Genomic DNA, 12,029 nt, shown 5'->3' with positions numbered 1-12,029 from the left:
TTGATAATGAAATAACGAGGGAATAGCCTACACCTGTCCATGAAATAGCTTTTGAGTTGATAGTCCCATTACTTTTGGCCACTTACAAAGTGGGAGGCACATATAGAAACCATTGTAATTCCTACGCCGTTCACTTAATTTGGATGTAATTACCCTCAAATTAATTCTGAAAGTCTGCAGTTAAAGCGCATCTTGTTTGCTTTATTTCAAAGCCATTGTGGTGGTGAATAGTGGCAAAAATATGAAAATTCTGTCAATGTCCCAATATTTATGCACCTGACTGTATACAGTGGATAAAAATTTACAGTGTAAAGGTAACTGATTCCGAGCTGGAGCTGAGTGGAGGCCAAGCAGCGGTCTCTGAAGTGGACTATAGGCTGGCTAGTAGTTAAAGGAACTGGATGGAAATCAAGCAGCAGACTCTGAAGTGGAGGCTTGAAGTCTTTGGAGTGGGATGAAGAAAGACCCTTTGTCTTTTGTGAGGCCTGTAGGCTGGCCAGCAGTCTCTGGAGTGGGATGGAGGCTGTCCATTGATCTGTGCAATGAGCTGGAGGCCAGGCAGTGCTCTCTGCAGCAGGCTGGAGGTAGGTCAACAGTCTCTGGAACCGACTGGAAATCAGCAAGTCGGCTGGATGCCGAACAGCTGGAGGCCAACCAGTGGCCTCTGGAACAGGTTGGAGGTCAGCCAATGGTCACTGGAGTAGGACAGAGGCTGCCCAGTGGTCTCTGTAGCTGGGTGGAGGCCATGTAGCGTCTCTGAAGTGGGTTAGAGGCCAGCCAGCAGTGTTTGGAGCAGACTGGAGGCTGGCCAGCAGTCTCTAGACTGGACTGGAGGCCAATAAGCAGCAGTCCTTTTATGGGACTGGAATCCATACCAGCCAGTGGTCTTTGAAAGTGGTCTGGAGGCCAGCTAGAGGTATCAGGAGTCAGCTGGAGAGCAGCCAGCACTCTCCGGAGGCTGGGCAGAGGTCTCTGAAGCAGGCTGAAGTAGTCTTTGGAGAAGGCTTGAGGCTGAGACCAACTAGCAGTTTCTGGAGCGTTCTTTTGAGTCACCTGGAGGAAGTGAGGCAAGCTGGAGGCTGGCAAGAAATTTCTTGATTGGGCGGTAAGGCAGCAAGGGATCTCAGGAGTGCACCGGGGACAACCAGTAGGCTGGAGGCAGGCCAACAGTCTGACTTGGGTGAGCAGTCTGGAGGCTGAACAATGCTCCCAAGAGTGGTCTGGAAGCCAATTCGCAGTCTATGGAGTAGTCTCTTGAGCCACCAGGAGGCAGGCCTATGGTCACTTGTCAAGCTGGAGCCTAGTCACCAGTCTCTTGTGCGAGCTGAAAGCCAGTCAGTGGTCTCAGGAGTGGGCTGGAGGCTGACAAGTGGTCCCTGGAGTGGTCATTTGAACAGCCTGGAGGCAGGCCCATGGCCTCTGGGGTGACCTGGGGGAAAACCACATGTGGTGCCTTTGGAGTCTGGTCAGTAGTCTCTGGAGAGAGCTGGAGGCTAGCCAGCAGTCTCTGTAATGGGCTGGACTATGGCACGCAAGTTTCTGGAGTGGTATGCAGGCTGGACATCGGTCTCTGGTGTGGTTGCTGGGTGGGCTAGACGTTTGCCAATGGTCTTTGGAAATGGATGGAGGCCAGGCAGTGGTCTCTGGAGTTGGCTGCAGGCCCTCCTTCAGTTTGTTTATGTGGGATGGACGCAGGCCTGCAGTCCCTGGGAAGAGTTGGAGGTTGGCCAGCAGTCCCTGTAGTGGGAGCTGGGTTGGAGGCCATGACACCGTCTCTGGAGTGGGCTGGAGTATAGCCAGTGGTCTTTGGAGTGAGATGGAGGTCCATGAGAAGCCTTTGCTGGCTACTAGTCTCCTTCAAAGACTGTTTCAGTCTTTGGAGTTTGGAGCTAACCAGTAGTCTTTGGAGTGGTCACTTGAACAGTCTGGAGGCAGGCCCTTGGTCTTTGGGGTGACCTGGAGGAAGACCACCTCCCTTTGGTGCTTCTGGAGACTGGCCAGTGGTCTCTGGAGCAAGCTGGAGAGTGACAAGTAGTCTCTGCAATGGGCTGGAGGCTAGCCAGCAAGTTTCAGGCATGGGATGGAGGCTGGACAGTGGTCTCTGGTGTGGTGTCTGGAGCAAGCTAGATGTTGGCCCAGCGGTCTCTGGCGCTGGATGAAGGCCAGGCAGCAGTCTCTGGAGTGGGCTGAAAGCCAGCCATCAGTCTGGTGTGGAATGGATGTAGGCCTGCAGTATCTGGGGAGAGCCGGAGGCTGTCCAGCAGTCTCTGAAGTGAGCTGGTTTCCAGCTAGCGTTCTCTTGAGTGAGCTGGGGGTAGGCTTGTGGCCTTTGAGGCAAGCTGGAGACTGGTCAGCAGTCTTTGGTGCAGTTTCTAGAGTGGGCTTGAGGCTGGCTAGTGGTCTTTGGATCTGGGTGAAGGCCAGGCAGTGGTCTCTGGGTGGAGTCCATGCAGCAGTGTCTAGAGTGGAATTTAGGAAGCTTCAACATTTCCTTCCTCGATATCCCTCTTTTTCCATCTAGACACATAACAACGTACCCATGAATAAACTATGCCTGCCAGTATCCCAGCACTGATGCCAGCCCCCATCATGATAAACACTCGTGTTTTGTAATTTAATAGGGTTAACCTCTGGGTTTTTGAGGTAAGTCAGCCATCACCTTCTGGCTCCTAGCAAGTAACTTGTCAGTGCTGAGACTGGTAATCTTAGGATTCCGCACCTTCAACCCAAAATAAACACGTTTTCTTCTTCGGGGTCCATGGGATCCACAGCCATCACATTGGGATTTTATGGATTCATCCAGGCACCAAACTGTTAATCCAAGCTCTCAGCTCCCAGGATGCACTAGGTCCTCCCCCATATACCCCGCCCCTGGTCACAGGGCGTCAGTGTACTGTTTGGTGCGAGAAGGCACCGTACTAGCAGTGGGACTGCTTGCAGTCCCGAAGTTCAAGCTACAGGAAGGCAGGGGCACGTGTTCCCACATAGGAACCACGCGTCTAGCAGACGCACGGGTCCCTGCTTCAGCAAACCGCAACGCTAGTCGCGGCTAGTGATTTCGGCAGGGGCTCTCCGGACAAGAGGGCTCTGGACCGTGACCGAGCAGGGTGCAGGTAGGTGGACCGTGGGCGGCCGGTGACGCCGCGGTCATAAGCGGTCCGTCCTCCGGCTTAGAGATGGGCCGGAGGATTGCTGTGTGGGAAGCCAGTCACTGGGTCTGCTTTCACAGACCACCGGGATATGTCTGACAGCCGGGGGGGGGGGGGTGGCGGCGGCCATGTCAGTTGCTGGGTGGTCCATACAGCATAGGGGAGGCACGCTTCCCCGGCGGCCCCTCCCCCCAACCCGAACTACGGCCCTCCTGAGGTTCCGCTTTTGGGTTGCTCCACCCAGCTTCCTATTTGAGTCAGCTACAGACCACACTCAGTGCTCTCTATGGCTGTTGCTCAGGAAGCATTGGGTCAGTCTCCCTGTATACTTCTCCTTTGGGATCATTTATACAGAAGCTTCATATATGCTACTAGGCTTTGCTGATTATAGTGCATGGGAGCCTAAACAAATTGCATAGACTCTGTTAAGTATATTTGCATTGTTTGTGACCTGTGAAACTGTGTGTATGTATTGCTTGTATTGCTTACATTTCATTACTGTTTCTCTCCCTGCAGCCAGTGTGTGGGGTGGGGTCACATACATATATATATTATAGAATTTAGACTTTTAAATATGTGAAAAGATTCTGAAAGGCAGGTGGCTGAGGCCCCTCTTTTGATATCATGTGTAGCCTGTAAGGCAGGTTTGTCCTCTCAGGACTTTGTGCAAAATGGCTTATGTGTTCGCTGTTTTAGAGAGTCTTCACAGCAATCAAATTTGCTCCCTTCGGGTCAGGAACCCCCTTGGGCTGCTTTTTCCCAGATCATGGCCCAAGTGGCCGAGAGATTGGCAGTTCCAGCTACTTCGGGGATGAAAGTTCAGCAGCAATTGCAGCCAGCTGTATTTATGCCTCTTATGTTGCCATCTTGGATGGATATGTATGCGCTTGGGCAAGCAGGCCCTTCGTCGTCTTTGACTTTTCAGCAGCCGCCTCAGATAGCCAAACCTGTACGCCCAAAACCTAGAAGGCGTTTGGCTACACAGGCAAGTCAGGACACAGATTCTGATTTGTCTTCTGAGGAGGATGAAATGTCCTCTCAGGGATCTCTCTCCACAGAAGAGGGGGATCTTTTCCCAGTGGCTGATGTCCCATTCTTAATTAGAGCGGTCAAAGTGGTTTTAAATATCGAGGAGGCAGAGCCTATACATAAGAAGGCTCCGGTGTTTAAGCGCCAGAGGGTGGTCAAAGCGGAGTTTCCCGGGTCGGAGCATTTATCGGAACTTTTGGGCGAAGCTTGGAAGGCTCCGGAGAAGAGGTTCCATGTGGCTAAAAAGATTTCGGCTTTATATCCGTTTTCTTCTCAGCAGTGTTCTAAATGGGAGGTTCCACCATCAGTGGATATGCATGTGGTACATTTAATGAAGTCTTCCACTTTGCCAGTACCTTCAGCCTGTTCCCTTAAACATCCTACTGATAAGAGGCTGGAGGGTTGCCTTAAGACGATTTTTTCAATCTCAGGGGCAGCTACCCAGCCGGCAATGGCTACAGCCTGAGTGGCTAGAGCCATAGAAGAATGGATGAAGGCTTTGGCCGAGTCCTTGCCTGAGTTGTCCAAAGAACAGCAGGATATAGTTTCCTATGTGAAGGAGGCTTCTTCTTACCTTGGAGAGGCAGCTCAAGATGCATGGATATTGTCCGCCAGAGCTTCAGCAGCCTCTGTAGTCGTTCGTAGACCATTATGGTTAAGAGATTGGAAGGCTGATTCAGGGTCCAAGAGGGCCTTAGAGTCTCTACCCTTCACAGGTGGAGTCCTTTTCGGTTCGGAATTGGACAAAATTGTAGCCTCGGTGGCAGCCTCTAAGGCTGCAGGGTTACCCTCAGCATCAGGGTCTAGACAAAGGTCTTCTTCCTTTCGTACCTTTCGGCCTCAGGGGAAGATCAGAGGGCAGCCTTTTGGTAGAGCATGTGTTGGTAGAAAGCCATCACCTAAAAAGCCCTGGCAAACCAAACGCCCGGGTTCCAAGCCACAGGATAAACCTGTGGCCTGATAGGACGGGCCTCTCCCTGGGGGATCCCAGGGTAGGAGGCCGACTTCTTCGGTTTTCGAACATCTGGCGTCTCACAACAACAGATGCCTGGGTTCGAGAAATAGTTTCCCAGGGTTATGCCCTAACGTTTTGGAGAAGTCCGCCCCAAAGTTTTTTTCCGTACCCCTGCCTGTGGGGTCGGTGAAAGCGTTGGCTATACAGCAAGCTGTTCACTCCTTGTTGAGGACAGGGGTGATTGTCCGAGTGCCACAGGAACAGGTTCAAAAAGGGTTTTATTACAACTCATTTCTGGTTCGGAAGCCAAATGGGTCTTTCCACCAATTCTAAATTTGAGGGACCTCAATACGTTCATACGGGTACACAGGTTTCATATGGAGACACTGAAGTCAATAGTATTAGCCTTGGAACCAGGGGACTTCATGGTATCCCTCGATATTCAAGACGCTTATTTACATGTGCCCATTGTGGTATCCCATCAACAGTTTCTGCGGTTTGCAGTAGGGCAGGACCATTTTCAGTTTCAGGCATTACCGTTCGGCCTGTCCACAGCCCCCCGGGTATTTACCAGAGTCATGGCGGTGATAATGGTAGACCTCAGGCGCCAGGGCATCAGGGTTTTGCCTTACTTAGACGATCTCCTTCTGCTAGGGCAGTCTCCGCAGGAGTTGATGAGGCATCTCGAGATGATAGTCTCTTGTTTGCAGAGGCACGGTTTGATTGTGAACTGGAAGAAATCCTTCCTTCAACCAGCACAACAGTTGGTGCACTTAGGAGCACGAGTGGACTTGGTAAAAACAGAGATTGTATTTACCGGAAGAGAAGATTGCGGTCCTACAGGGGCGCATACGCAATCTTTTACACAACAGGCAGGTATCAGTGCATGCGGCCATGCGAGTGCTGGGGTCAATGGTATTCACCTTCAGCATGGTGCAATTTGCACAATTCCACTCCCGGCCATTGCAACGGTGGGTTCTCTCACGCTGGAACAGGGATTATCGGTCGATAAAATCTCAGAGGATCTACCTCTCCCCAGAGGTCAGGTTGTCCCTGTCCTGGTGGCTACGGACGGACCACCTCAACCAGGGTCAGCCGTTTTGGATATCTGATTGGACCCTCCTCTCCACCGATGCCAGTCTTCGGGGTTGGGGAGCAGTGTTAGGCCCGCATGTCTTCCAGGGAAGATGGACAAGGGCAGAAAGTTGTCTACCCATAAATGTACTGGAACTGAGGGCAGTTTTCAGGGCATTGGTACAAGCCCAGGTTCTTGTGCACCGCAAGTCGTTGCAAGTACAGTCCGACACTGTTACCACAGTAGCTTACCTAAATCGGCAGGGAGGCACCTGAAGTCGGGGAACCATGGCAGAAATGTTAAGGATCCTATTATGGGCAGAACGTCATCTTCCTGCAATAATGGCAGTTTTTGTACCAGGAGTTCAAAATGTGGAGGCAGACTATCTAAGTCGGCAGGACATAGACACGGGGGAGTGGGCTCTCCACCGGTAGGTATTCCAGGTCTTAGTGGACATATGGGGTCTTCCAGAGATGGACCTTATGGCCTCAAATCGCAACCATAAGGTCCCCAGGTACGGGTCCAGGACCAGGGACCCACGGGCAGACTTCACGGATGCGTTGTCAGTAAGGTGGAAGTTCGGGCTGGCATATCTTTTTCCGCCTCTAGCTCTTCTTCCCAGGGTGGTCAGAAAACTCAAACAAGAAGACACCATGGTGATATTGATAGCCCCTGCTTGGACCAGGCGCCATTGGTTTACCGATCTACAAAACCTCTCAGTGGACACGCCTTGGCCGCTTCCTCTCAGGCGGGATCTCCCTCGGTTAGCTTTGACGGCATGGCTCTTGAGGCCTCCATGTTAAGAGCCAAAGGGTTGTCAGAGCCAGTAATAAAGACCATGATGAGGGCACGAAAGCCTTCTTCGGCCCAGGTTTACTATAGGGTTTGGCGTGCTTTTTTTCAGTGGTGTAAACTGAGAAAATATGATCCTAGTGTGTTTAGGATCTCCCGTGTACTCGCTGTTTTCCAGTCAGGGTTAGAGCAGGGTCTTCGTCTAACCTCCCTAAGAGTGCAGGCTTCTGCGCTTGGAGTTTGGTTCCAGCGTAGCGTTGCTTCGTTGCCTGATGTTAAAACCTTTTTTCAGGGAGTTTTGAGGGTGCAGCCTCCATTTGTTCCTCCGGTAGCACCATGGGACCTGTCTTTAGTTCTTAAGGCTTTACAGGCTTCCCCCTTTGAGCCATTAGAGTCGGTAGATCTCAAATGGTTAACAGCAAAAACAGTTTTTCTTTTGGCCATTGCTTCTGCTCTTAGAGTGTCCGACTTGGCGGCCTTGTCAGTTCGCTCTCCTTTTCTGGTTTTCCACTAGGATAGAGCGGTGCTGCGGACCCAAGCAGGATATCTCCCTAAGGTGGTATCACGATTTCATATAAACGAAGAAATTGTGGTCCCAGCTTTTCATGAGTCAGGTCTGTCCTTAGGTGAGGCTTCCCTGGATGTTGTACGTGTTTTACATATTTACGTGGAGCGCACCAGCAAGTTGAGGAAGTCTGATTCTCTTTTTGTTCTTTATGGCTGCCATAAGCGGGGATGGCCAGCCAATAAGCAGACTCAGACTTTAGCAAGATGGCTTCGTATGACCATATCACAGGCATATACTCAGGTGGTTCGTAGGGTGCCAGACTCGATCAGGGCACACTCTACGCGGTCTGTGGGTCCTTCGTGGTCAGCCCGCTGGGGCGCGTCTGCGGAACAATTGTGTAAGGCAGCCACGTGGTCGTCTGTCCACACCTTTATAAAACATTATGCATTTGACACCTTTGCCTCTCAGGATGCCTCCTTTGGGCGCAGGATCCTCCTTTCTTCCGAGACACAGGAGCGTTCCCGCCCTTAGGGGTTACTGCTTGGATATATCCCCAATGTGATGGCTGTGGACCCCAGGTACCCCGAAGAAGAAAATAGGATTTATGGTATTACATACCTTTGTTAACTCCTTTTCTTTGAGGTCCATGGGGTCCACAGGACACCCACCCTAACGCACCCAGTGTTAATGGGTAGTTTTGTTGTATCTCTTGAGTGTTTCCCTCATGGAGAGAATGTCTAGAGAACATATGTCCTTCCTGCTTACCTCTTTTTGCCTTATCTTGTTGGGCTTTGTGACAGACTGACACCCTGTGACCAGGGGCGGGGTATATGGGGGAGGACCTAGTGCATCCTGGGAGCTGAGAGCTTGGATTAGCTGTTTGGTGCCTGGATGAATCCATAAACCCCAATGTGATGGCTGTGGACCCCATGGACCTCGAAGAAAGGAGTTAACAAAGGTATGTCATACCATAACTCCTATTTTTCTAACCTGCGGTCTTGTTTACTATGCTCATCGCATCTGTATGTCCCAGCGTTTTTCTCCTGTATGTTTGTAAACTCCATCATGTAACTCTTGGGCTTTATAGTTTTGAAGGCCTCATCCTGTGTTGTCAGAACCCCTCTGTCTACTTTCCAGAAAATATCCATAGTCTCCAGGTCTGCTTTAGTGTTTTCTGGGTTTAAACATGACATATTAAAATATGTCCCAACAGGCCCGGATATATGTGCTCATACCACACGTCCAGCTGGTCACACACTGTACTGTCACCTCCTCACAGTCAGTCTTTTATCCACTGTGCAGCGGGTCTCTTTTCTTGTGTAGCAATCAGTAAGGTTTAGCAATCAGTAAGGTAGTTGCATGGACTGGATTCAAAGTATCAGTGTTCCTTTGCTACACCTCCTGCTTTGAAGTCAAGCCGCTGCAGCAGACAGTGAGACCTTTCCGGCTTTTGTCCAAGAGCTTCTTCAGCGCGCAGTGAGACTGCACTGAACATTACTGGTCTGGTTGGAAAGATATACGCTCATAAGATAACATCCCACAAGCTGGACCCACGCTATCTCCGGACCGGCACTTTTCTCTTAAACATCTTTTAAATCAAGAGTGAGATAGGTAATTACATCGGGATCTATTGTCTGCATAAATATCATCTTTCCTATTTGCTGCTACTGATTGCTGCTTCAGCATAGACTGTGGCTCGTATGAATTACTACCACTGGAGTGGAACATTGATTTAGTATTTTCTCAGGAGGAGCTATTATGACTTCATTTATGCCAGTGTTGGTATACTGATTCTGAGGTTTTTAACCCCCTTTCTGGATACAATATCTCTCTGAGCTGACATCCAAATGAAGTGATTTATTATTATGTTTATATGTCATAAGTGTAATGTATTGTGTGAGACAATTTATTTAGCCTCATAATTGTTTTTATATGTATCTTAATTTTATTTTAATAAATTGTGATATTGAATATACCTGATTTTGTAGTCCACATTTAGCGCTCCTTAGAGGTGAACCATATATTGATTCACCTTTTTCCATTTCTATATAACTCATTGTCTTAATTAGAGGCTAATATTGGGTAGCAGCTGTGAGATAAATTACATACATTTATTGTTCTTACTTATTTTTCATTCTGGAGCGCCTGGTTGTGCTGTTTTGTTGTATTTTGGATATCGGAATATTCCGTCATTTGGAATATTTGCATACCATAATGAGATATTGGGAAAGGGACCCAAACCTATACACGGAATGCATTTATGTTTTATATATCTTATACACACAGCTTTCAGGAAATTTTTTACAACACTTTCAATAATTTTGTGCCTTAAACAAAGTTTGTGCACATTGAACCATCAAACAGCAAAGGTTTCACAGTCATGCTAAAAATATTCCGTATTTCGGAATATTTGTATATGGGAGACTTAACCTGTATCGCAATTATTTACTAATAAATATTTCAATTTCTGTTTTAATAGTTCTAAATTATTCTGTGCTGTTTAAGAAACTAACAATATGAAGCTTATTCTGCTGTTTTTCAGTTATTTGAATGCGATAACTTTATTATAATTGGAAAAGGTGTTGTTTCATATGGCAGTATATATAGACACTGGTCCTGATTCACTATGGATCGCAGCTACTATTAAGCACGCAGATCTGCTGCTAATGTCTGCAACTGCTTACTTGGCATAGAGACGCCCACTATCGCACATCCGTAAGACCTCGCAATCCTGCGCATACACCGGTAACATCGGACCACTACGCAAAATTATGGCAGGTCTGACCTGTCTCGGAAATTGCAACTCTCATCGCACGCAGTGAGTTCTCAAGCTGCAAATGCCGTGGCAGTGGCTAATTTATGCACCACCAGGAAGCAGCGTTCTTATGGACAGGCACGGCTGCATTTATCCAACCACTCCCATCACCACCCCCAAACACTGACATCCCGTCACTCCCTTTGCGATGGCTTTGTCGATTGCAGAACTGGACGGCACATTCACACTGCGATGCATGCGTAGTACGCACCATCAGCCTATCTGTGTACACTGTTGCGGTCTGTGATGTGAAGTTCTTTTGTACTATCCTTTTTACATACTGTTTACTGCAAAAAAAACATTTTTTCTTTTAAATACAAATTTTCCAGTAAATTGGTTTGTATTTAAATAGGTAAATATACTATTATTTACACGTGAGCCAAGGTGTGTCACACTGATGGTCCTACATTTTGTTGCAAACTCATTGTATTGTTTGTGGGTTTTAAACTATTTAGTTTGTAGATCTTGGACAGTACTTTTTTTAATTATTACAACAACTAATACTTTGCTTCAAATATATATTTGAAACCTTCAAATGTTAGTAAAATAATGTGGTCCACAAGACTTCCCAAATATTGATGAGAATTTGTTAATAAATACTTGATTATTAAAAACTTAAATCTAGATGATATAGGGGGAGATGTAATTGTGAAATGCGCTATTTGACACTAGCATCGATCACCTGTATGTATGAATATGAATGCAGATAACGTAGAGAAAATGGGTGCGGTATGAAAAGTAGATAGGTTCAGAATGTATGGACTTTAGGTCAGAAACGTTCACATGCTCATAATGTCGACATTTAACACTTCAACACTACAACACTGGAATGTCGACATAGTTTTTTTTTCTTGTTTTAGTCTAACCCAAAAAAATTGTGGACATTTTAGTGTTGACATGTTACATATTGACATTATAACCATTGCCTTATGCAATTTATTATTTTTTCTTCATAGCAACTTGATCCTCTATGAAACATACTTCACATGTGAACATTGGTCATTTACACCACCAGTGTTCATGTTATACAAGTTGTTCCTTATGGTGCCTATAGCTGACTGTGACGTAACTGACACCTTCTGAGAGACTACCGTATGTATTATTTCAATTACTATATATTCTTTTCCCCCATCTTCTCTATGAAACGTAGGACATGGTGGTCCAAGCTTTACAACAGACAAACAGTCGCAGCATAGAAGCAGCAATTGCGTATATTAGCCGAATGAGTTACCAAGAGTCCTATCGGGAACCACAAGTCTCTCCTGCATCAAGGCCTCTCAACGCTGCAATGAAGCCTCCAGGTAGGTGGTGAATTATTACTTGTATAGCACCAATCATTTTTGCAATGCAGCACTGTACAGACAATATGTAATCATTCACATCCATCCATGCCGAATTGGAGGTTACAGTCTAACACAAAACAACCCACGACTTTTTTTTTTTCCTCTTGCTTCCGAGGATACAGTTTGCTGCTACACCGGTTAAGCTTTTGGTAAATTTTGGTATATCCTAATCCACTCTTGTAAACTGTGGGCATAATGAAAAGTAGCCAAAACAAATGTAAGTAGTAATTGTCATGGGCATCATTAAATGATTTCTTTTGTCTATGTCTAGAGACGTCAGCAGGAAGTTCCAGGAATACGATGCTAATGTGTTTAATTTTTTCACCATTTATTTCCTTTAGTAGATACTGTTAATAACTCAGT

At 47.4% G+C, this 12,029-nt stretch overlaps 1 protein-coding gene across 1 annotated transcript in view; it reads left to right on the top strand.

Annotated features, from left to right (window-relative positions):
* LATS1 (large tumor suppressor kinase 1) overlaps window positions 1–12,029 on the top strand; it is a 115,396-nt gene that overhangs the window by 66,002 nt on the left and 37,365 nt on the right. Inside the window, exon 3 of the mRNA XM_088456203.1 lies at window positions 11,474–11,628. Within this exon, the coding sequence (XP_088312329.1) occupies window positions 11,474–11,628 (155 nt within the window). The remainder of the gene's footprint in view (window positions 1–11,473; window positions 11,629–12,029) is intronic.

The sequence above is a fragment of the Taudactylus pleione genome, unplaced genomic scaffold (assembly GCF_031769625.1).
Source record: "Taudactylus pleione unplaced genomic scaffold, aTauple2 ptg000006l, whole genome shotgun sequence".
NCBI classification, from domain to species: domain Eukaryota; kingdom Metazoa; phylum Chordata; class Amphibia; order Anura; family Myobatrachidae; genus Taudactylus; species Taudactylus pleione.
This window is presented reverse-complemented; position numbering and strand designations above follow the sequence as displayed.